Raw genomic sequence first — 26,500 nt, 5'->3', positions numbered from 1 at the left:
TTTGATGTTCTGTGAACACGGGTTCTGGTCCAGATTTCTTTCGTCTGTAGCACAGTCTGTTTCCGTAAACAACCAAATCTCAGATATGAATTCAGCCTCCTGATTGGGCAGAAGGTGTTGATTAGTTTTCTCTAACAACAGCTCTGACAGTAGTGCAGCTCCAACTCACAGGTTTAATAAAATAGAGCAGCAGTTGAATAAAGCTGAATAAATAAATAGCAGTGGTGTGTGTGTGTGTGTGTGTGTGTGTGTGTGTGTGTGTGTGTGTGTGAGAGAGAGAGAACTGAATTACTGCAGCATTATCATGAAAGAAAATTACTGAATAAAAAGGCAGATAATAAGCGCAGAGCGGGACTAATGTAGAAAAGATTTCTCACCAAGAAAACCAAAATATAATTTTTCTGGGAAGAACATTACAGAGTGTTTACGATCAGAACAGGAAATTAAAACATTCTTTTATTTCCTTTCTGTAATCCTGAAATTTCATTTTTCATTCAGAGCAACTCTGATCTCTATTCTGTTATTATAATTCTATAATAAACTGTGTGTGTGTGTGTGTGTGTGTGTGTGTGTGTGTGTGTATGTAGGTATCTGTGCTGTGACACTCAGACAGAGATGAGGGAGTGGCTCGCTACATTTCTCAGTATACAGGTCAGTGCACTCCTCTCACTCTTTCACACTCACTCTCACTTTCTTTCACGCTCTCTCTTATACTCTCTCACTCTCTCACTTTCTTTCTCTCACCATCACTCTCACTCTCTCGCTCACTCTCTCACTCTTTCATACTTACACTTCTCTTTCTCATTCTGTACGTTACTGAGACTGATGTTGATGTATTGTGTTAATTGTATTAAATATCTTCATTCAATACTGATTTTTTTACAATAAAGGAAATAGAACAAACTGTCTCACTGCCCGTCATCTTTTTCTTCCTCTCTCTACCTGTTTTTTCCTTTTAATAATCTTTTCTCTCACTTTTTCAATCTTTATCACGCCTGCTCTTGTCTTCTTTCCCTTTCCTCTCATCTTGTTTTCTTCTCTGTCTTTTTTATTCTGTCTCTCTGTCTTTCTCTGTCTCTCAGCATGCAGGTGTCCTGTGGCCGGCCGAATGGTTGAAGTCGCGTCCTGTCACTCGTTCCTCTCCTCCGCTGGACTCTCGTCTCGGTAGCGTGTCGCTAATTCCTCTGCGTGGTACTGAGAGTGAGATGAGGAACAGCGTGGCTGCTTTCTCCGCCGATCCCTTGGCTGTGAGTCTCTGAGCCAATCACACAGGCCCTTGGGTCATCACACAGCCAATTACCCACCCACCATCATGCATTGTGATGACAGTGGGTGGGTGATGAGTCACAGTGAGCTCACACCATTCTTCAAAGGGGCTGTGTGATTACCCACGAGCCCTCACTCAGTGATTCACTTAGGAAAAACACTACACAGGCAGCTCTGAGGCAGAGGTTATTAAGTGTTTATAACAGACTAGTGCGTGTTGAAAGAAGCTCATCAACTACGTGTGAAGTGTTTTTCCATTTTTGCTTAATTAAAGCTGGGGCTGATGGGTAGCTTTTGGCTACGTTCACACTGCAGGCTGAAATGACTCAAATCCGATCTTTTCACCCATATGTGACCTGTATCCGATCTTTTATTGACAATATGAACGACACAGATCCGATTTTTTCAAATCCGACCCAGGCCGTTTGGATATGTGGTCCTAATTCCGATTCCTATCCGCTCTTTTCATATGCGACTTCAGTCTGAACCGCCAGGTCGCATTCATCCGACTTACACGTCATCAACAAGCCACAAACGTCACTATTCTGCGCTGAAGTAGGCGGCGGGTCTCTCAAAAAAAGTTACAACAACATGGCGCATAATCACGGGCGCAGATAGAGGGTGGGACTCGTCCCACCCAGATTTAAATTCACTTCGTTCGGTCCCCCCACTTATAGGGAGGAAAAAACGTCTATGCTGTCTTTCTTTGCATAAGGCAAACCTCACGGAAAAATCAAAAGACTAATTACCATTCGGTTTATTGAGGTGCACAGCAGTGTATACATAGTTGCAACAACTCACATAAAACAAAGACTGATATTCGGTTGGTTGAGCTGCGCAGACTGCACAGGTTGTGAGCTCGAACTTGGTTGCTATGGTTACTAACAACAAGTTTGACAGGCATATCGGGGTTGGGGTTGGTTTGCTGGCAGCTTTGTCCCCCCCAGTTCAAAAAACGTATCTGCGCCCCTGCGCATGACATCAATGCGAGGGACGCTTCGGGCTGTGAAGGTTCTGAATCTTCTCAATGGAAGGACGCAGAGGTTAGGGAGCTGATTTCCATTTGGGGGGATGCAGCTATTCAAGCTAGATTGGATGGGTCATACCGCAACCGGGCGGTTTTACTTCCGTAAACACTGGCCATGCTCACTGCGTGTGACGTCGTCGTATCCTGCAATGCGCATGCGGAACACTTTTAGGTCGCTTTTCGTTCATACTGAGGATCACATACAAGTCGCATATATTTGTTAATGTGAACGACCTCACAAAAAAATCGGATTTCACAAAAAAATCGGAATTGAGCATTAAGCCTTGCAGTGTGAACGTAGCGTTTGTAATTTTGCATGTCATATCACTCTGTGTGTGTGTGTGTGTGTGTGTGTGTGTGTGTGTGTGTGTGTGTGTGTGTGTGCACGTGCGTGCTTTATAAACATACTTTTCTAACCTTGCTTTCCAGTACTGTTAATAACAAGCCCTCATCACTGCCCCCTTTTTTATAATTTAGTGATATTAAATTTTTATTCATTGAAAGCCACAGAAATTTCACAAAAATGTTAAATACATCAGATTCCACTTTTAATCTTCTAATTAAACGTTAGGTATCTTGTTCAGAATGCAGAGTTTAAAGCACTATTGCAGGGGTTGCTTGACATCAACGCTAGTCCGACTGGACAGGACAACTAAATGTTCAGTCCGGACAAGTCAAACCCACATTTGCTTGTCTGACGGGACAAGTTGAATTATTCCCAACTCTCCCGAAAGCAGCTCCTTGAGAGAGAGCATCCTGATTGCTCTGTCTTGCTAAGTAGACCAATCAGTGTTCTGTGTGGGCAGGCTTTACGGGTTGTTTTACAATCAGGGTACGCAAGCTAAAAATCACATTTAACACTTATTATCTTCAATATCAAAAGGCTTGACTAAATAAACTTGGTTGTTTATTGTAGGCCTGTGATAGCTCTATTTACCATGCAACAAAATTTGGTGATAACGTTATTTTTGGTGAATGTATGGCAATATGTGTCATATTTAGCAAAATTACTCGTGTCATTTAGAAAAAGTGCTTTTTTGACCACAGGTAGCTCCAAAAGGTTTGCACTTAAATCATTCTTTATACCATAAAACAAATATTTGGTTCCATATCATTGGAAACATAGTTAAGTTTTAATGTTGAATGCCAATAAGTTTTCAGACTATTTTGATCAAATTAGTCTGTAATTGTGTCAAAAAAAATGTCCTCTCCAAGACAGCTAATTTTTCAATATAAAATAACATATCTAAAATGATTATTTTCATCCTAAAATGTGGTCAAGATATTGGGACATAAATATTAGAGACAACTAACACAAAGCTTACAGCCTTATATTTAAAAGCACTATGGAAGTAGCGGATTCTGAATTGTCAAAAAAAAAGTCCTCTCCGAGAATCACTTCATTTGTTTCTCCCAGCCCTGCTTAAAGCTACACTTCATCTTCATCTTATAGCAGATTACACAAAACTACCATACACATATTATGTCAAAAAATTACCTGAAATCTGTTCTTTAAAGGCCAATTTATGCTGACAACCCAGTCCTCGCAGACGGTGTCGCAGATAGTGTCTGCGTAGCCCCCCCACCTTCGCAGACGCTCTGCGCGCACCTCCCAAAAATTGTGACCACCGCAGAAGCCTTGCAGACAGCGTCGCAGACAAGAGGGCTCTGATTGGTCCACTCTACATCCGCTGTACACGCACTTCCGCTTCCCTACTTTCCCGGTTTGTTTTGTTTTCACGACCGGCATTTTTAAAAACACGAGCGAAGATGGAGCAGCACGAAGAGCGGTTGATCGAGGAAGTACGTACATCTATACGACTCCAGTTCTAGTCATTATAAAAAAAAGTTCTAGTCATTATAAGTAACCGGAGGATAAACACTCCACTAACCACACCCACCAACTACTCCTAGCGGCTTCGCTGCCCCCTTGCGTTGTGCCGGTGAATAACATCGCACACGCCTATAACTCCCCGCTCAACAATAAATTACAACTGTCTGCGAAAAGCTATCTGCGAAAGCCTTGTCGCAAGAGCATGCAGAGGCCTTAACTTGTCCTTCACTTAAAAACTGGTACAAGAACCAGTTTGAATCAATTTGAATTTTGGACCCCTGTGACACAAACTTTGTACCCTGATTGTAAAACAACCCTTACAGCATCTCTCCCAGACGGAGAGTCCATCAGTTCAGTGTATCCAGGAGCGTCGTGACAGAGTGCCCCCCCAAAAACCCCCACACATCATCTTAGACTACACGAAAGTGTCCCCTTGCCTAATAGGGGTAAAAAATAATGATGGTGTTGTGCTCTGTACTGTTTGTAACAGTGACTTTAGCATTGCCCATGGCAGGCAAACGATTATAAAAGAGGTGAGTATAACAGTGTCATGTGCTCACGTGCAGATTATTTATACTTGCTGGCTCGCTGCTCAGGCTACATGATAAGGTCAAGCTCCTTGAATACTTGCTTAAAGTTGCAGTAGAATATAAAATATGAGTTAAATAACAGTAATAAGCAGTTCACGTAAATAGTATCCATATTTTGTCACATTTTCTACATATAGGCCGATCTAATTTGGTTTACAGACGAGAGAAAATTACTCAACAGAACATACCACCCCTAAACATGTACTCACCATATAACCTCCCCAGACAATATTGTAATGATACCTTCTGCTTTTATATCTTTTATGGACCACATCTTTTAGGCATTGTTAAAATTCACCATTTTTATAGTGATTATTCAAGAGTCACATCAATAACGTTCCAACAAAACGACTTCAATCCCCTCAGTGATCCAGCTGTGTCATTGTTTACAAAATTCCCGGGAAGCCGAGTACAGCAGGTGTGTGTGTGTAAAAATAAGCACGCCGTAATATTACTGTCTAATTATAGATTATTAGACTCTGAAGTCATGGAAATCGGAGAAATGGTGATCAAATACCTCAAGAAAATAAATATCTGCGGTGAAGCTTCATTTCATTCAGATATTTGCTGTATTTTTCTTTTGTATGATTCGCATTCACACATTATCGTAAAATATTTCGGGCGAATTTTCCGACAGTGCTGAACTCACTTATGATTTGTTTTCATTCACAGCGTAATTCTGTCCCCCTTATCACGTCCAACTCGTTTTCTTTCGGTTTCATTTCTTTAAATTAATTTGTACTTCACATTTGACTGGAGAAACTTAGAATTTGGCTGAGTCTAACTCTTAAAACTGCAGATCAGGTAGTGGGTTAGAGCACACACACACACACACACACACACACACACACACACACACACACACACACACACACACACACCATAATTAGATTAGATTAGATCAAACTTAGATTAGATAAAACTTTATTGATCCCTTTGGGAGGGTTCTCTCAGGGAAATTAAGAATAATGGGGTATTGGATAGTTGTTGTTTATTGTTATAGTTAAAGTTTGCGTTTTATTGAAAAATTATGAATCATTAAAACATAATGATCATAACTATACCTGCTTTTTGATAAACTTTGTTAACCACTGTCAGTAAGCACAGGTTGATTGGAGCAGGGTCTCCGCGGATCCTTAAAAAGTCTTAAAAAGTCTTATTTTTAATATGTGTTTTTTAAGGTCTTAAAAAGCATTATATTTCGCTATTTTTTGAGCTATGGTATTAAATTTCACATGGGAGGTATTAAATTACATCCGGGTAGCCTACGGTAAATGAAAAAAAAAACATATGTCTGGATTTTTTTTCCGCGCTAACGTTATTTATTCAACCAGCGTCGTTTGTTATCAAGATGCTGAACAAGTAGCACAAGAGCCGTTGTGTGTCTAGCACTAGTTCTAATAGCGCAGGAACCACGCCACTGGGGGCAGTGTGTTCTTTTATCCATGTAGTAGAGCCATTGAGAGTAGAGCAGACAAGGAAGAAGTGGTTGAACTTGAACATGAACGGATATGGGGAAGTGTAAGTTTAGTAACAAGTGGCTTGAGGAGCCAAAATACAAAAGTTGGCTAACAACAGCAATTTCAGAATATGAAGCGAGATGTAAGGTATGTCGGAAAGACATCAAGTTAACAACAATGGGCTGTAAAGCCCTTGACGCTCACTCGAAAGGGGAAAAGCATATGCGCTATGCTGCTAGTCGGGCAACAACAGTCCCCATGCCAATGTTCGCCTCTACGGTCACAAAAAGTGCAACGCCAGCTTTAGCGTCTCCGGGTCCCAGCACAAGTGCTTTCGCGGCATTCGCCCCAACCGCTACGCTGAAGGCAGAAATACTGTGGGTTCTGCAGAAAATGCACTTATTTATTTAAAAAAAATGCTTTGAACTTAACCTAGAGTGTGCTTTTTTTTTTACTGTACGTATTTGTTCCGCGGTACTGGTCTTATTTTTTATACTCAGTGGTCTTAAAATGGTCTTAAAAAGTATTATTTTTGCTGGTCAGAAATGTGCAGAGACCCTGTGGAGAGGAGACGGATGTATGTGCAGGAAGAGTGTCTATTATAAAAGAAACAAACGGGCATATAGTCCAAAATGGCAGCTGAATCAATAACGATAAGCGGGTAAAAGGGTCGAGCGAGACACAAACAGACTAAACAGGGCAGGACAAGATCGGAAACCAAAACACAGAAACGAGAGCCAATAACCAGGAAGACAATACAATAATGGTTATAAACAATGCAATACTTCGCACCATGTAGGTGCGTGCAGCGTCCTTTTATGCGCGCACTGATTGCACTTAATCCAGGGCAGGTGCTTGTCATTAGAGATGCGCTGTATAGAGTACGTATGAGTGAAAGTCCATTACGCACACCAATGCGCACGGGTGTGACAAATACTTTCCTTTCATTGAACTAGTAAATACATAGTAATAAAAAGGTTCTGGTCAGGGCAAGTGAAAAATCTTGCTGCTTGTCCGACTGGACAAGTGGATTAAAGTTAATGCTGAGCCCTGTATTGTTATACCCTGCGCAGTGAGTATATACCTGTATAGTGAATAATTCATTCCTCCCTGTGTGTTGGAGGCTGATCTCCAGGTGCAGTGGGACTGAAAGTGGAAGATGTTTATGTGAATAAGAAACATAGTAAAATATTAGTGATGAATAAACTCATGAAAACATCCTCGTTAATATTCACAAACAGTCACATACTACACTTTTAGATGAAGTTCATAGTCTTATTCATATTAAATATCCAGTAAACTGTTGAGTTTAGATTTAGGATTTCATTCAAGATTTTAAAAAAAAATCTTGAAACAGGAAGTGAATTAATGCAGAGTGAGTGGATGAGTATGTGTTATAACAGTGCTGGAACACTGGAGAAATGTCACTTTGGGTTTGCATGGTAAACAGAACTTCAGCTGTGTGTGTGTGTGTGTTACCTCTTTGACATTAACACAAACTGTTTGTATAAATCTGATTAGTATAAAATAAACCATCAGTGCATTTGTTTCAATTATTTGTATTAATGCTGAATCTGTGTCATATTTCTATGTAAATTCTACACAGTTACTTTAGCAGATTAGAATTTGCAAACTGGCTTCCAGTTAATGTACAAATTTAGTCTACAATTTTATTGTTGGAATGTGCTTTATAAAGTCCTGATAGGTGATGAATACTACATGCATGACAATGTGTGTGTATGTATATACAGTGGTGCTTGAAAGTTTGTGAACCCTTTAGAATTTTCTATATTTCTGCATAAATATGACCTAAAACATCATCAGATTTTCACACAAGTCCTAAAAGTAGATAAAGAGAACCCAGTTAAACAAATTAGACAAAAATATTATACTTGGTCATTTATTTATTGAGGAAAATGATCCACTATTACATATCTGTGAGTGGCAAAAGTATGTGATATTTCAATCAGTGGGATGACAATCAGGTGTGAGTGGGCGCCCTGTTTTATTTAAAGAACAGGGATCTATCAAAGTTTGATCTTCACAACACATGTTTGTGGAAGTGTATCATGGCACGAACAAAGGAGATTTCTGAGGACCTCAGAAAAAGCGTTGTTGATGCTCATCAGGCTGGAAAAGGTTACAAAACCATCTCTAAAGAGTTTGGACTCCACCAATCCACAGTCAGACAGATTGTGTACAAATGGAAGAAATTCAAGACCATTGTTACCCTCCGCAGGAGTGGTCGACCAACAAAGATCACTCCAAGAGCAAGGCATGTAATAGTCGGCGAGGTCACAAAGGACCCCAGGGTAACTTCTAAGCAACTGAAGGCCTCTCTCACATTGGCTAATGTTAATGTTCATGAGTCCACCATCAGGAGAACACTGAACAACAATGGTGTGCATGGCAGGGCTGCAAGGAGAAAGCCACTGCTCTTCAAAAATAACATTGCTGCTCGTCTGCAGTTTGCTAAAGATCACGTGGACAAGCCAGAAGGCTGTTGGAAAAATGTTTTGTGGATGGATGAGACCAAAATAGAACTTTTTGGTTTAAATGAGAAGCGTTATGTTTGGAGAAAGGAAAACACTGCATTCCAGCATAAGAACCTTATCCCATCTGTGAAACATGGTGGTGGTAGTATCATGGTTTGGGCCTGTTTTACTGCATCTGGGCCAGGACGGCTTGCCATCATTGATGGAACAATGAATTCTGAATTATACCAGTGAATTCTAAAGGAAAATGTCAGGACATCTGTCCATGAACTGAATCTCAAGAGAAGGTGGGTCATGCAGCAAGACAACGACCCTAAGCACACAAGTCGTTCTACCAAAGAATGTTCAAAGAAGAATAAAGTGAATGTTTTGGAATGGCCAAGTCAAAGTCCTGACCTTAATCCAATGGAAATGTTGTGGAAGGACCTGAAGCGAGCAGTTCATGTGAGGAAACCCACCAACATCCCAGAGTTGAAGCTGTTCTGTACGGAGGAACGGGCTAAAATTCCTCCAAGCCGGTGTGCAGGACTGATCAACAGTTACCGCAAACATTTAGTTGCAGTTATTGCTGCACAAGGGGGTCACACCAGATACTGAAAGCAAATGTGCACGTACTTTTGCCACTCACAGATATGTAATATTGGATCATTTTCCTCAATAAATAAATGACCAAGTATAATATTTTTGTCTCATTTGTTTAACTGGGTTCTCTTTATCTACTTTTAGGACGTGTGTGAAAATCTGATGATGTTTTAGGTCATATTTATGCAGAAATATAGAAAATTCTAAAGGGTTCACCAACTTTCAAGCACTACTCTATCTATCTATCTAAAATTTTTAACAATAAATTTTGCACATTTTTACCTTTAAACCTCTTTAATTCAGAGCGTGATGAATATGCTACGCTGGAGGCAGAGGCTGTGCATCTATAAATTGCTGTGATATTCTGGGGGGGGGAATGAAATTCTATAAAATATAGTATAAAGTATAAAATGGTGAAGCTGACATTTCTTAATGCACAGTGTTATTTATTCACCCCCCAAAAAAAAAAATTATGAAATGACCTTTGACCCTGAGCTATCTGACCAAAAATGAATAGTTTGGAATTAAATAAAACGGTTTGTGTTCCAAATAAAATGTCTTTAAATGACTGTGTTTTTAAACCTTCTTTTTCTCCCACCAGCTCTTAAGAAACCTATGACCAAGAACTGATGCTGTCTGAGGTAAGGACTCCTGTATGAAAACATCTATAAACTCCATATGAAGGTCTTATAACTGTCAAAATGTTGATTTCACCGGGTCTCACAGCAGGAGCAGTAGGGAAGAGAACACAGAGTGTAACACACACAACTCACTGAGCATTAGAACATGAGACAAAGTAGAGTGTGACAACATGATGTTTACAAATGTTGATTTTCTTCATACTTGCATTCATATTCTGATCAACGGTAACATGCAAGGTAGGGCTGTGCGATATGGGAAAAAATGAATATCCCGATACATTTTCTCCATTTCACGATATACGATATATATCTCGATATATTTAAATCTCCTCTAAAGGACCCCATGAAATCTAACTTTTACTCTTTACTGTTTTCACTACAATCCCTGCAGATTAAATAACATTCTTGGTTAATTTTACAGGTGGTTTTCAACAACACATTTTACATTTTCATGTTAGTGATTAATCGCAATTGAATTGAAATAAGACTAATTTTATTCAACAAAGATGTGGCACAAACTGCAAAAACAATCTTGAAAATTGCAACAAAGGGGCAACACAATACAGAGCTGCTCAGAGCTCAAACCAATAAAGTGCAGCTCAACACTGAGAAAGACATTTAGCCTAAATAAGAAAAGTGCTCTTTCATTAAATTATTTAAAAAAAAATAGATCTCCAAGCTATTAACCTGACTACTGAGAACCACTGGAACATTCACAATAGAGAGAGAGATTGAGGGAGAGAAGAGAGAGATCTGCAAAACATCATTTTTCTCTTTGCACACTTTTGAACTGAATGTTTTCTGGCTCTGCCTCTCAGATGTGTAGAATTCCGGCTGCTGCCTTTCGTGATGACAGGTTTTTTTTTGCACACTTTACAAACTGGCATTTGCTGTTCCATGTCCTCCTCGCGATATCCAAAAAAAAAAAAAATGCCAGATGACTGACCCCTTACTAGTTCTTTTAGGAACCAATTCGTCCGCTTCCATTTTTAATTTGTCGCTGAAATTGACAGAGCTTACACGGTAGCCTATACAACACCAGCGATTGCACGAACTGAGTCAGCGCTGTAAACTGGAACTAGGAAATCTTCCCGCCGGCAGTGCTGCCAGATACTGCTGACGTTTTCCAGCCCAAAATATGTTCAAAACCCGTCAAAACGCACTTAAAACCGCCCAATCTGGCAACACAACCGAAACTAGAAAATCTTCCCGGAAGTTCCTTTCAGCACCGAGATGTCGCCCGGGATTGGTTGGCAAGTGTGTGACGTTATTGTTTTCTTTACCCTTAGGCAGCCTCTCGCGTTACTGCCTGAGGGACAGGGAGAAAACCACCGGGAAAGGTTTAAAACAAACACGAAACGAACGCAAGCCGGAAGATTACCATAAAATACTCGATAGTTACGATATACCGTATTTTTCGGACTATAAGTCGCACTTTTTTTCATGGTTCGGCTAGCCATGCGACTTATACTCCGGTGCGACGTATATATGGTTTTTTTTTTTCACCGCGGAATAACTGGAGCTGATGCTGAGTCTGACGACAGCCACGCAGAAGAAGAGGAAACGGCGCTTCGTCTGCCGCTGGAGTTGGCAGAGTTGTTCAGAAGCGACACCGAGGACGAGGAATTCAATGGATTTGCTGATTTGGAGTGAAATCGCCAGCTTGATAAACTTGATTGACCTGTGTTTTATTATTAATGATAGGCCTATAGTTATTTAAATAAGTTATGTAATGATTTTAGGCAGTGCTTAATTTGTGAAGTGGGAGGTCCCGGAACGCAGGAGGTGGGTGGGTCCAGCGACTCAAAAAAAAAAAAAAGGTGGGGGGTGGTTTACTATAACTTAACGCACACGCGCTTATTGTGTGTGTAAAAAAAAAAAAAATAATATCAGACATTATGATCTTAGAAAACGCTTTAGTGACGAACAGTTACAGACAGTAATATGTCGTGATATGTTATAAAATATTATTTTTATTAGGCTATATATTAAATTATATATTAAATTTATCTTCTAAAATAACAGACTACTCATATCACAACCGGTTTATTTCACCATTGGAGATCAGATCACACAAGACATGAGTTAAATTACTCTTTTTAAGGATTTAAGTAGGGGATTTAAAAGCGGTTGTTGTTTTTTTTTCACTAGATGGTTGTCTTTGGAGATGATATACCTATAGCCTACTTGACCTCTGATTTAATGAAATAAAATTTGACAAAAATGAAGAATGACACTCCTCGATGATGACTACAGCTTTAATAACACAGATGAAAGAGCCATGGGGCGATAATAAGCCCTACCGGTAAAAATATTCTAAAAGCAAACTGATTAATGCATCAGTAATAGGCTACTAATATTAGTTATAATAATAATATAGGCAATTAGTAATAACGATAGTGATAGTATTAAAGATAGTAGTAGATATTTAAAATAATCAGACTAGGCTACTTACAGGGCAAAGGGCGCGTCATCACTGCTCAGCTGTTCGTTTATTAAATAAACAATGCAGTCGCGCAGTAACCACGCGCCGCTTATCAGATACAATCACAGATTCTATGGATAGAATAACCCTTCAAAAAAGTGCGACTTATAGTCCGGTGCGACGTATATATGTTTTTTTTTGTCTTCATAATGCATTTTTTGGCTGATGCGACTTAAACTCCGGAGCGACGTATAGTCCAGAAAATACGGTAATAATTTTATGTATCGCACACAGAATTTTCGGCGATATATCGAGTATATTCGATATATCGCACAGCCCTAATGCAAGGCGTGTTCCTGATGTAGCTCATTTACATGCAGCTGTAAGGGACTGCATTATTCTGGATAAACCTGCTAAACACTATAAACATAATTATAAACAATAAGCAATTTAATCTCCACAATATAGTCCAGATATAAAAGTGCAGTAGTCCATGCAGATTTGAAGTTAAGTTGAGGTTTACGTTAGTTAGTATTCTATATGTAAATTTACACAAACTTGGGAACATTTTTCCGAAGTTACCAGATTTTCATGAAAACTAAGTTTCTTGTGAAAACGCTCGTATAAACAATTTACGCATCCAGCTTGATAAATGAAGTGCTGCATTTAAACCATTTTATATTTAATATCATCTATCTGTCTCACCTCAAAAGCATAGTGTCGTCTTGTTCCACCGCAAAATAAGTGTTCGTGTTTGTGCAGAAAAGTGAAACATTTTGCTGAACTTTTAAACTAAGCGCCTCGTCGTGTTTATAATAAAAATGCAGCGTGAGATTAATATTCTCCAAATCCTCAGCATGCAGTCGCTGTTCCAGTGTTTGGTGTAAACGTGACACACATCTCTTTACCATGCACGAATGAGAAATGTCTCCATTTGATGGTGAAAGAATAACAAAAAAGCTCATGTTGACCCAAGGCAGAGAGATTAAAGGTGCTGTAAGACTTTGTAAGAATTGTATTTTAAAACATTAAAAAAATAAGCTGTGATGTTATCAGAGGTAGACAGTAATGAAGTACATTTACTTGAGTACTGTGCTTAAGTACACTTTTTGAGTATCTGTACTTTACTTGAGTATTATTTTTTTTGGAAACTTATGATTCATTTGAAAGACAAATATTGTACTTTTTAGTCCACTACATTTCGATCAAGGTCCTCGTTACTCGTTACTATGAAGCAGCTTTGAAAGTGGATGATTTTTCTTTTCTTTTCTTTTCTTAAACGTGATTGGTTTTTTCGCAGGTGACACTGAGACAGCTGATCAGTAATCACTAGGGTCATGTCACATCCATAGACTGTATAAAATCAAGCTCAATGATTTCTCAGCAGCGTTATTTGAACACAATCAGTTGATGGTAGAATGGAAGGAGGCAGTTCTTCTGGGAAATGCGCACACACCCACGGCCATACCGAGAACCCATGTTTCAGTTTTCTGAAAGGATTAAAGATTCGTTTTGTTTTGAATGTTTGCTTTGTTTGTCAAAAACGAACCACATCACAGCCTGCGGGAGCATATCGAGGTATATGAATGTTTTATTTCAAGAGAAAGCTTGCAATAAAGTTGTCTGTGCTTTCGGAGCTAGTGATAACGTTGCAAACATAGCTATGCAGTCTGGTTAGTCAAATAACTTTCTATGGGTTTACCCGCCAAGTTGCCACGGTCTTGTCCACGGCTAACGTTTACACATAGCTAGTTAACTTGGACACTGTTAGTTAGCGTGTAAAAACGGAGTTATGCTAACATGACTAATGTGAACTTATCTGAAGTCCTTTCAGAAATACAGTATGTTTCAGCATAATCTTGCCAAATACCGTATTTTCTGGACTATAAGCCGCTACTTTTTTCCTAGGTTTTGAACCATGCGGCTTATACAAAGGTGCGGCTATTCTGTGGATTTTTCTTCCACCGCTAGGGGCGCTCTAACCGGAAGTAGAATCAAAAATAAGATCGACGAAAAATCAATGCAAAGAAGAATTAGCAGATCTTTAGCAGATAGAACACGCACGACAAATTACTAACTGGTAATTATTTTCAAATCCAGCGAAGATGATTAAAGTGACTTGTGGTTTCAAACACAGGAGAAATGAAGGTAAATAAATGCCGGTTATTTTCTCTTGGTTCTGTTCCGTTTTAATCAGCAAAGTTGCTGCCGTGTTAAAAGGCACTGTTCGTAAAGAATCTGTTCAGGTACATACATGTACATTTACAGTACAAAATCGTTCTGTACATGCAGTAAATATCTAATTTTTCACCATAGATATCTGCGGCTTATAGCCCGGTGCGGCTTGTATATCTTTTTTTTAATTTTTTTTAAAAATAGAGCGGATGCAGCTTATATACAGGTGCGCGCTATAGTCCAGAAAATATGGTAAACAGAATGTAGGAATCTTTCTTTTCTAGTAGCGTTAGCTACCCAATATGATTTCAAGTTTGAAAATAGTTTGCTGGCATGTCAGGTGGAGCTTCACTGACTAGCTAGCTTAACATTAAACCACCATGATGGCACAGCTTGCGTTCATTTTATGAATTCATATTTCTGTCTTTGGCCACGGCATTAGGTTTTGTAAGTGTTATGGCAATCATGCAGCAATGCGTTGACAGAAAATGTACTTTTAATACTTAAGTATTTTTAAAAGCAAATACTTCAGTACTTTAACTTGCGTAAAAATTTGACTGTCCAACTTTCACTGGTCAGATTTGACCAGCGGGATCTGTACTTTGACTTAAGTAATGAAGTTGGGTAATTTGTCCACCTCTGGATGTTATGTATTGCATTGCAGAGTAGAGGTCTGCGCGGGACAGAATTTTCAGTCCCGCTCCCGCATTGTGCAGTCCCGCTCCCGCAAAGAATTATGATTTTCAGTCCCACGCCTGCCATATTTTGTCCCGCTCCCGCCCGCAAATCCCGCATGATGCAGACGTTTGCGTTATTTCTCACGAAAGTTCTTGTCATTGGCTTGGGGAATTAAACATGCTGAGCTTAGCTGAGCTCTCCACTGACCGATCCTTCACCTAGCGCACGTAGCGAGGGTGCGCGTTGCCAGGCGGCATGCGCAGCTGAGGCTTTACAGAGATACCCAACACACCTACCAAAATCTACAGTGGATATTAAGAATATTGTACATTGCACATAGCTTATATGTCACTCCTCACATTTACATTCTAGGAAATACAAGTAGGCCTATAAGAAATTAATATAATTTAAAGACACAGCGTGATGGTGCCCCGCCCCCTACTTTGAGTGGATTTGAGCATAAATATCTACAGAACCTTTTGGCACTTATCACAACAAGCAAAGGGCAGCTGATTTCCCTCTGCGTCGTACACGAGTGAGAACGACTTCCAAATGTCTGATTTCAGGACTCTTGACTTTTTAACGGTAAATGTACCTCTTTTTAAAGCAGCACTTACTTCCGAAGCACTGTGAGCTTCACTAGGGGAGCTCTGCTCTTCTGCCATGATCGGAGATCTCAAACACGGAAGAGCGGAAAGGAATTGGAAACGTACGCGAGATTAGACCACATCCGCAAATTTAGGCATCTTAAAATGTTTTTATTAATGCCAAAGAAAATATCCAGCACAAATTATATATGATAGACATAAATTAATAATTTATAAATTTTATTTTAAGCACGTTTTTAGTTAGCGGGACTGCAGCTTATCACCTCTCCCGCCCGCTCCCGCATTGTGCACTCCCCCTCCCGCCCGCGCCCGCAATGAGCTTTCAAAATTTGTCCCGCGCCGCACTGCTTTGCGTCAGGTCCTGCAGGAGTGCAGGGCTCTATTGCAGAGCTAGTTCCTGAAGTTAGCATGCTAACCAGCTAGCCCTGAGACAGGACGCGCTCCTCTTCTTGGCCCCGTTATTAAGCCAAACGTATCATTCAGAAACATTCAGTTGAGTGATTGGTTTTTGAGTCATAAGCAGTGTGTTTAATCAGTCGCATTGTTAATTAAAAACAAACAAACAGTTGCATATCTGTGATGTGAGCCGTAGTAGTCTTGTGCACAAGTTGCTGTGGCTGTTTTCTTTCTAAAAACTAAGCAAGATATAACATACACTGTAGACTGACTGCACACGTGATGATTATACAATAGCAGTGTTATCTTGACCGAGTTTGAGCAGTTTGGTAGAATTTTGCAAATTCTTACCCTGCTGTTAGCTCGTAGTTCGATAGTAGAGCAGTGGCTACAATTATCGACAGTCCATAATTATCGACACCTTTTCAGCAATAATAAACAATTTTACAAAGGTGAGTTTCAGTTACAATTGATTAAAGGTCCCATGGCATGGTGGTTTGTTGATGCTTTAAACGGGCTCGTGGAGGTTTCCGGATGTTATATCCGCAGCCTTTCTCGAAATGAACCCTCGGCACGTAGATATAGCCTCCTGGGAGAAAGCCCCATTGCAGCGCTTTTCCCAGTGCGTCGTTTTGCTAATGAGAAGCAGGAGGTGGGGAAGGGTAGAGGGTGGGGGCGGGTCTTATCATTAATATTCATGACATGTAAACGTGTTACCTCTGATTGGCTAACAGCACTGTGACGCTACCTCCAGTGGGTCAGAACAAGCGGATGTGGGTGTCTTACTATGGCGAGAGAGAAGGAACAAACCGCGAAGGGAAAAATACCGCGCGCTGACGTCATTAAGGTGCGACGCGAGGAAATAAAATAAATTCAACAAATGTTTGGGTTTTTACTGAACAAACAAACAAATAAAATGAACGAGTGACTTAAAAAAAAGAATGTGGGTGTCTTTGTAAAAACTGTTTTGATTGGCTATTATAACAGAGCATGCTGCATGCTTTTTGGTTTTGTAGCGCAGAGTACCTGGCTAACTGCAGGAAGCGGTTAGCTGCACAGCTAATGTAGCTATTGCAAGGCTAACGTGGCACCGATTTTAAAACACGGCAAAACATAAGCTCATAAGTTACAGTCAATTTCCAGATTAAACTAAGACCCCGTCCACACGTAGCCGGGTATCTGCTAAATCGAAGATATTTTTCTACGTTTTGGCCTGTCATCCACATGAAAACACATCAAAAACGAATATTGAAAAAAACTCCGGGCAAAGTGAAGATTTTTGAAAACTCCGTGTATGCCTTTTCGTGTAGACAGAGATAACCGGAGTTTTGCGTTTTAGAACGTCACAATCTGCGCCAAAAATATGACAACAAATCTGCCCTGACGTCAAACGTGCGACCTTTGTTTACTGCAGAAGCCAGATTAAGCATGGACTTAAGCTAGCCGCACACCACGGCGATCCACGCGGTACCGAACCGACCCATTTCAGAGCCGACTCCCGACAGGGCACGCACATATCCCCCGACTGTTGACGAGTGCAGTCGCGATTGAAGCGACACGTGACAACTTAATAGCTTTGTGATTGGCTATTGGATATCGTTACTGTTAAATCCAACACTTGAAGATGCTACAGGCTGAATTACAAATGACACAACATGGAATATGTAGCGCACTATCTAGGCTGCATGAGCTATTATTCCCAACCTTAAATAGTGCACTTATATAGGGGAGTTAAAGCGATTTGGAATTCAGCCACACAACTTGAGCAGAGTGGCTTTCCAGCCCACTGTGTCTATGGATAAAGCTTCAGTCTATGGAATTACAGTATATACCTGCATTAGGTGCTACCAACACGTATTTCTCGCGCTAGAAATTGTGTTTAATGATGTCACGTGTTATATGCGAAAGATATGATTGGCTATTGCTAGCGACTCTCGCCGATCAGTCTGGCTCCCGATTAGTTTTTCGAATCGGCTGTGAGATGAGTCGGTACCATCGAAAACTAGTCTTTACGCCTGACTCGTGACTTCAGTTGGCTCGGTACGCTGAAAATCGGCGTAGTGTGCGGCTAGCTAAAGAGTAATGGATCGGAGTAGTGCCTTGAAAGCGTTAATTATTGTGCAGGTGCTATTTACATGTTTAATTTTAGAAGCCCAACTACTGCTCCAAGAGCACAGGCGATGTGATTAGGGGGTAGGATTTGGGGAAATAATGCCATCTACAGGTTTGGAATGCTTATGAATGTGATTTAAAACGCAGATGTTCGGTTATGTGTGGAAGGGATTTTTTTCGAAGACGAGGTGGTGTGGATAAAACATTTTTATAAACGGGGGGGGGGGGGGGGGGGGGGGGGGGGGGAATGTTCGGTTTTAAAAATACCCGGCTACGTGTGTACATGGCATCAGTTTAACAGAGCATGCTGCATGCTTTTGGTTTTGTAGCGCAGAGTACCTGGCTAACTGCAGGAAGCGGTTAGCTGCACAGCTAATGTAGCCATTGCAAGGCTAACGTGGCACCGATTTTAAAACACGGCAAAACGACTTAACAGTTATACACTTACTTGTTCGGTGTTTGTGGCTGATGCGGCAGGGATGCTTGGTACGGACCCAGGCTTCAGTGACAGTTGATGTGCAAAACCTGCCCTGTACTGTCCCAAGTTGTGGAAACATTCCTCAGGAAAATGCTTCCGACAAACATACACCGTCTTAGGTAGACTCGACGGCATATTATTGGAGTAAATAAAATTAAGCCACTGCGTCTTCAGGGGCTCTCCCGTCGGCAGTAAAAACAGACTCTTTTCTGTGTTGTCACATCCATGTACAGCGCAACTTCCATGTTTGGTGGCAACTTTTGAGCTGGGCGGGGCAATCCATACAGTGGGTGGGAATCCAGAGGGGGGGCGTGGGGATCATCTCCCTTGCTGACGTAGGCAAGGGAAGAGTTTATCAACGTGCCGTTTTGACGCGCCATTCTCAAATGTTGGGCATAGTTTGGTTTACACATTATGAAATTTCTAGCCACTGGGGTGACTTAAGAAGGTCAGAGGAACTCATTTTAACGTTAAAAAACCTCAGAAAGTGAAAATTTCATGCCATAGGACCCTTAATTAATCAACCAGAAGCCCCCCCCCCCCCCCCCCGCCCTTTGATCTTGTCTTCTGATGACACAGCTCATTACCTGAGATGGAATTTTTTCAGCACAATCAGCAAGTTGAGAAAAACCTGGATGTTTTCATCGCAAGTAAGCATGGTGGAAAGATCATGGACATGTTTTTACTGATCAAATTCACCGATATTTCATGATCTCCTTGTCGAAACCTAGTTTGTCTCATACTCTTTCATTTGACAGTCGCCATTTTGTATCTAAACGCGCATTTGAGAAGTCATGTGAGGTGTCGATAATAGTGATCACTTTCACCGGTGTCCACCGTTATCGACACCCTGTGGAATTAAGTGACATTTACAACTGTTATGGATCGATCTTTGTGTAACATTGTTGAAGTAGATGAAGGACTTTAAAAAGATAAAAGTGCTGTGATTTATAATAATTTTTTTCTGATTCATAACAGAATGGAATGTTTATAGAGTATTTGGAATCCGATTGCAATAAATAGAATTAGACCAGAATTAAATTCCTAGCATATAAAAAATTACACGCTTGAAATATTCAGATTTTTCTATTCCATTCAGGATTTATTTATTTATTTATGCCATCTGTTGTAAATATCTAGCACATATTACAATATCAGTAGGCATTTGATATTTTTAGATGCAAAAATATAAAGTTATGGTTCGAGGAATGACATGCGGCCTTTGACCTGGATTTTCATGTGGTTAGTGTCAACTGCCTGCTGACATTTATTGGTAAACTACAAAACTAGAAATTAATACAAACAACGAATGATTAACAAAATGTGATCTACGAAAATACTTAAAAAGTGGAGCAAAAAGATTTTCTGACACAGGTTCAACATTATCAGTTCAACATTATCAGTTTACAAACATTAGAATTACTTCCCCATTTATATCCACTGACATCCATATATTTATATAAAATATATTTTGTACTAAATATAAGTTGATGTAAAACAAATTTTAAATAAAAACTGTTTTGTTAACTTAATACCACATACCTATTATTTTTTAAATTATTATTATTATTTTTTACAAATAATCATCTGGATGTCAGTAATTGTGGAACAGTGTCGATAACTGTGGACAAAGGTGTCGATAATTGTGGAACGGTGTCACATGATCTGATACGCTAAGTAATCAGGAATCAACTCATTTTTTTTCCAGTGGAAGTTTGAGTAATTATTCATGTACAATGTACGTATTGGGGCGGCACGGTGGTGTAGTGCTTATTTACAGCACTGTCGCCTCACAGCAAGAAGGTCCGGGTTCGAGCCCCGGGGCCGGCGAGGGCCTTTCTGTGTGGAGTTTGCATGTTCTCCCTGTGTCCGGGTGCTCCGGTTTCCCTCACAGTCCAAAGACATGCAGGTTAGGATAATTGGTGGCTCTAAGTTGACTGTAGGTGTGAATGTGAGTGTGAATGGTTGTCTGTGTCTATGTGTCAGCCCTGTGATGACCTGGCGACTTGTCCAGGGTGAACCCCGCCTTTCACCCGTAGTCAGCTGGGATAGGCTCCAGCTTGCCTGCGACCCTGTAGAACAGGATAAAGCGGCTACAGATAATGGATGGATGGAATTTATGTATTGAAAGTCTTTTCTATTTTGCAACAGCCAAATGATCGTTAAGGTGTCGATAATTATAGCTGCCGCTCCAGCACTTTTTATATATGTATTCAGTGAGTCATAATTCTATGAAAGCGGTGATGGTGCATTTGGGGGGAAGCGGGAGGAGGGAGTGTGTATTTCCTTGTTTCTTATGATAAGGGTGGACACCCCCACTTTCCGGTGATATACTGCCAGCTGTTTGTTTGGAGTGTGGAGTATGAATTCACCAGGAGGCCAAATTCTTGCACATGGCACCTTTAATGCACATTTACTACAAACACAAACTGTAGATTCTGACACTGTTCACAATTACGGGTCAATAATACTAATCACACAAGTCTGATCAAGGGAATACATCTGTTCTATTTCACGTTTCCTCATTGTCAGGAGCAGTGACCGTCACCAGGAGACCTTGTTGTATTTTCATGTTCACGGTTATCCAGGTGATCTTAACTGCTCCAGGTCAAACAGAACACTAGTTATGTAACTGTGGTTCTACAAACACAACGAAGCATTCGGAGCTTATGCTGATATCGTTCGATGTTTCCAGAGAAAACAAAGCAAGAAGGTTCCAGGGATGATGACCGTACTGCTCAATGTTAATATCAGATTCTTATACATGTTATTCTTCTGCATGTTGTGACTGAAAATCTCAGTAGAAGGAGGAATCACTGCTCCTGTTCTGGAGTTCACAATGTTTCATATATAATTAGCATTTTGGGTCAGTGAAAGTGAACTCCATGTCTTTACACATGATGTTGAACATAATTCTGAGCGAAGGAGTCCACATGTGAATTTACCGGACACGTGATCATTCTCACATACTGCATGCTAATGTAAACAGTACTCAGACCTTTAGAGTACACTGGGCTACTCCTGAAGTAATTGTACTTCATTACTTAAAGCAGATACGCAGAACCTTTATTTTAAATAAATTTGAGTGGATAGTATCTCCATCCTTGAATCTTGTATGCTGCATAAATGGGAATAAAAAAATAAATATTTTTGAGAGTTAAAATCGACCGTAAAGTTAAAGTTGGCATTCGAGCTGCCCCGCTGAGCCAGCCCTGAGTGCGTGACGTCACAGCGGGAACTGGTTTTAAGGCCGAGGCCTTTTACAGCTATAGGCCAAAGTCGTATACATAAAAATTTACGGTGAAACTAAGAAATACCATTACCAACTTGCTCAACTAAGACTGATTTGACTTCACTGATTGTGGGTTGACTCTCATTAAAACAGAATAGGTGTTATAACTTATGCAACATACATGTACATGCATGCATTTTCACTGATAAAACGTAAAAGGCTCATTAAATAATCAGATGAACCGAGACGATCACATTCTGAAGCAAATTAAATAATCTTATACCGGTAACTTAAACACACAATACAAATTACATGTATTAATCTAAATGCAGGTAAACAACGTGTTGTTGTTGTTGTTTTTTTTATCCAAACGAGTGTCGGCGCTTACCCGTCTGTGTTCTCGCTTCTTGAAGACCGATCTTGTGGTCGATTGTTTTGAAACAATCTGACTTTCAGTTGTTCGTTCAGTTCTCCGTTCATTCACTTCTTCCACGTAAGGGCGAGATGGCAGCAGTATCCAATTTAGAAATAAAACGGCTGGTCCATTCATTCTCTCCATACAGTGTACTCCGCCATTACCGCTGGGCTCAGGCAATTACTAAAACCCAGGACGGAACGGGACGTCACCGGTTTTAGCTCACTCCGGGAGAACTGGTGCAACTGAACTCACTTTAAAAAATATATATATATATATTTTTTTTTTCGTTTTATTTTTCTTTAATTGTTGGTACTGCACCCTCTTTCAGTACAGGCTTATAGCCAACGCTCCTCAACAGATCAGAGGTTTCGTACAAGTCTTCAGTAAAATGTGCAGAGCAGAGGAGAGACCACTTCATAGGCGCCCAATGTGCCCATGAATTTCTCACAAAACATGTCCAAATCTTTGCAGTTTGAACATTCTTGGGCCATGAATGCAACATAAATCCACCTTCTGTCATGTTGCTGCACCCGCCAGCAACACATCTACGTGGCATAAATTAGCTCAAAATGGAGGATCGGAGTTGCAGTCAGCTCTGTGTTTTAGTATAGCAGAAATGGCGATGAGACCGATAGACTTCCTGCTGTGACGTTATAGACATCAAGGTCATTCACTCAGACCGCTACCCATATAAATCACTTTAATCATAAAAATTACTATATTAGATTTATTGTTAACACTTAAAACTATTCCTGTGCCATTCTTGAGGTCTCAGGGCGTTTATAAACGAAAGTGAGGCCATGGCTCTGCGTATATGCTTTAAGTATTTGTACTTTCCTTGAATGTCATTGAAAGTGGATATTCGTACTCAGTTACATTTCCAAACCTTTCTATTTTTTTTTTTTTTTACTCCTTGCATTTTTATTATCCCTCGCTGGCTGAAAGGCCCAAAGGGGGATTATGTTGTGGCAATGTCTGTCCGTCCCAGGATTTCCTTCTGAAATCAACTCCTCTCACACATCGCCTTGTTATATGATGGTAATACGCAGATTGAAATTTAATTTTGTTTGTGAAAATTTTCCCAGAGTTTTGACCCTTGATTCAATAATTTGTATTTTGACAATTTCATGAGGGCGTACGTTCTTCTGAAATCAACTCCTCTCACAATTTGTGGAGGAATTTCACCAAACTTGGCTTTGTTATATGACAGTTACCGTATTTTCTGGACTATAGAGCGCACCTGTATATAAGCCGCATCTGCTCTATTTTTAAAAAAAAATTTAAAAAAAGATATACAAGCCGCACCGGGCTATAAGCCGCAGATATCTATGTTGAAAAATTAGATATTTACTGCATGTACAGAACGATTTTGTACTGTAAATGTACATGTATGTACCTGAACAGATTCTTTCCGAACAGTGCCTTTTAACACGGCAGCAACTTTGCTGATTAAAACGGAACAGAACCAAGAGAAAATAACCGGTATTTATTTACCTTCATTTCTCCTGTGTTTGAAACCACAAGTCACTTTAATCATCTTCGCTGGATTTGAAAATAATTACCAGTTAGTAATTTGTCGTGCGTGAAAGATCTGCTAATTCTTCTTTGCATTGATTTTTCGTCTATCTTATTTTTGATTCTACTTCCGGTTAGAGCGTCCCTAGCGGTGGAAGAAAAATCCACAGAATAGCCGCACCTTTGTATAAGCCGCATGGTTCAAAACCTAGGAAAAAAGTAGCGGCTTATAGTCCAGAAAATACGGTATATGCATATTGAAATTTCGTTTAATTTGGGCAAATTTTACCAGAGTTATGCCATTTGATTATTAACAAACTTGTACTTTGGCAATTTCATCAAAGGTGTGCTTGCTTTCTGAAATCAGCTTCCCTCAGAATTTTTATCCCCCGCTGGCCGAAAGGCCCCGAAGGGGGATTATGTCGTGGCGATGTCCGTCCATCCGTCCGTCCCGGGAAGGGTGCTCACCTTCTGAAATCAACTCCTCTCAATTTTTGGAGGAATTTCACGAAACTGGACAGGATTCTTTGTTATATGTCGGTAATACACATATTGTAATTTCATTCGATTCAGTCGCATTTTACCAGAGTTATGGCATAATTGCCAGTGGGGGATATTGTCCTCTCAGAGCACGCTTGTTTTGACCTTCAACAAACTCATTATACATCATGAAGGTCTCTTCTCTTCTCCTCCAGCCAGTGACTGTCCACTACACATCAACACAACCAGCTCCGGCACATTTAATTGACATTTCAGTTTAAAGACTTCAGTCAAATTCATCGGTGTAGATGATCGAGATCAAAATATTCTGTCTGCTGTATCTGACTTAATTTCATCAGTTAAGAGGATGACTTTTTGATATTTGAGTACATTTAGAGGTACAACGTTTTTGACTTTTGTTATTTTGATACCTGTATATTGAGTAAGGTTTTTAACACACTGCACTTTCACTGAAGTATGGTTTCTCAGGACGCATCCCTGACTGTAGTTTCTTATGTTATGAGTTTTTGTGTCTCCACAGAAGATGAGGAATATTCCAGAACACATGAACCAATCAGACCAGCTGGATTCAGTCTTGACGTGCTAGATGGATATGGTTATTGATGTTTATCCCTCATGTGATCTTCTGGAAAGTTCTCGCAGCTGTTTTTTTAGACTTTGTAAACTTTAAACCCAGAACCCTTCCTCCACGTCACTTCCTGCAGCTGCACTGAGGGACAGCCAATCACAAGTCCTTCTGGAAAGTTCTCCTGGATATTGTAAGTGTTTGTCGGACCAACGTGAAGTTCTGAGAAGGTTTCCTGGATCAGTAAAAAGTGGACTATGGACTGCATCATGCTGTATGTGAGAGCGAGCGGTTATTGCACCACTTTTAACTTTAATCACATTTATGTAACTCTGGACACAATTCTCCTGAAGTTAGTTTAATACAGAATAAAACACTCGATAGCTGCAGGTCAAGCTGTTAGGAATTATTAACATTTTATTAACTCTCTGTGTCCCCCCAGTACTACTGTCTCTCCAAATTAACCTTCTGATTATTAAATTATTTATTTTAATTTTTGTTTGTATGTAAACAAATCTGATTTGTCTTTCACATTCCTTCACTGTTTTTCCTTTATATGTTTGTATTGTATTGTACCAAATTGTTACAGAAAGTGTAATTAGTTATAATTAATGTATATTGATTTAATTAAAAGTTATTATTTAGTCTTATGTTTTGAAGAATGAATGAATGCACTGTCCTTGTAAACATAATGCGTGTAAATAGTTTCTAAAATTCAATCAATTCTGAAAAAAAGACACTTCTAAAAGAAGTTAGCTTTCACCTATAAGTTACAAGTTGTACAATAAACTGGTACTAGCTCCACCGGTTCCTGTTTAGATTTTTGTTGAAAGGTTTTATTAATTACCTGATCCTTGTTTTTGAGGCTAACATTATCCTCTGCTAAATTTTACCCTCTATTATACCGAGTTAGCGTTTTTATGTCATTAAACATTTGAAAGAAAAGTTAGCCTTTATCTCATCTCATCTCATTATCTCTAGCCGCTTTATCCTTCTACAGGGTCGCAGGCAAGCTGGAGCCTATCCCAGCTGACTACGGGCGAAAGGCGGGGTTCACCCTGGACAAGTCGCCAGGTCATCACAGGGCTGACACATAGACACAGACAACCATTCACATTCACATTCACACCTACAGTCAATTAAGGCCAAGTTTACATTAGACCGTATCTGTCTCGTTTTCTTCGCGGATGCACTGTCCGTTTACATTAAAACGCCTGGAAACGCCGGGAAACGGGAATCCGCCAGGGTCCACGTATTCAATCCAGATCGTGTCTGGTCCGGTGCTGTGTAAACATTGAGAATACGCGGATACGCTGTGCTGAGCTCTAGCTGGCGTCGTCATTGGACAACGTCACTGTGACATCCACCTTCCTGATTCGCTGGCGTTGGTCATGTGACGCGACTGCTGAAAAACGGCGCGGACTTCCGCCTTGTATCACCTTTCATTAAAGAGTATAAAAGTATGAAAATACTGCAAATACTGATGCAAATACTGCCCATTG

General features: G+C 40.1%; 1 protein-coding gene across 1 annotated transcript in view; it reads left to right on the top strand.

The window, feature by feature from the left end:
* LOC132900994 (arf-GAP with Rho-GAP domain, ANK repeat and PH domain-containing protein 1) overlaps nucleotides 1-25,802 on the top strand; it is a 245,194-nt gene extending 219,392 nt beyond the window's left edge. Inside the window, 4 exon segments of the mRNA XM_060943417.1 lie at nucleotides 588-651; nucleotides 1,083-1,247; nucleotides 9,856-9,895; nucleotides 24,954-25,802. Of these exon segments, the coding sequence (XP_060799400.1) occupies nucleotides 588-651; nucleotides 1,083-1,247; nucleotides 9,856-9,873 (247 nt within the window). The 3' untranslated portion in view covers nucleotides 9,874-9,895; nucleotides 24,954-25,802.
* The last annotated feature ends 698 nt before the right edge of the window (nucleotides 25,803-26,500 follow it).

Source organism: Neoarius graeffei, chromosome 16, assembly GCF_027579695.1.
Source record: "Neoarius graeffei isolate fNeoGra1 chromosome 16, fNeoGra1.pri, whole genome shotgun sequence".
In the NCBI taxonomy this organism is placed as follows: Eukaryota; Metazoa; Chordata; class Actinopteri; order Siluriformes; family Ariidae; genus Neoarius; species Neoarius graeffei.
Note: the sequence above shows the minus strand (reverse complement) of the source record. Positions and strands in the feature narration are given on the sequence as shown.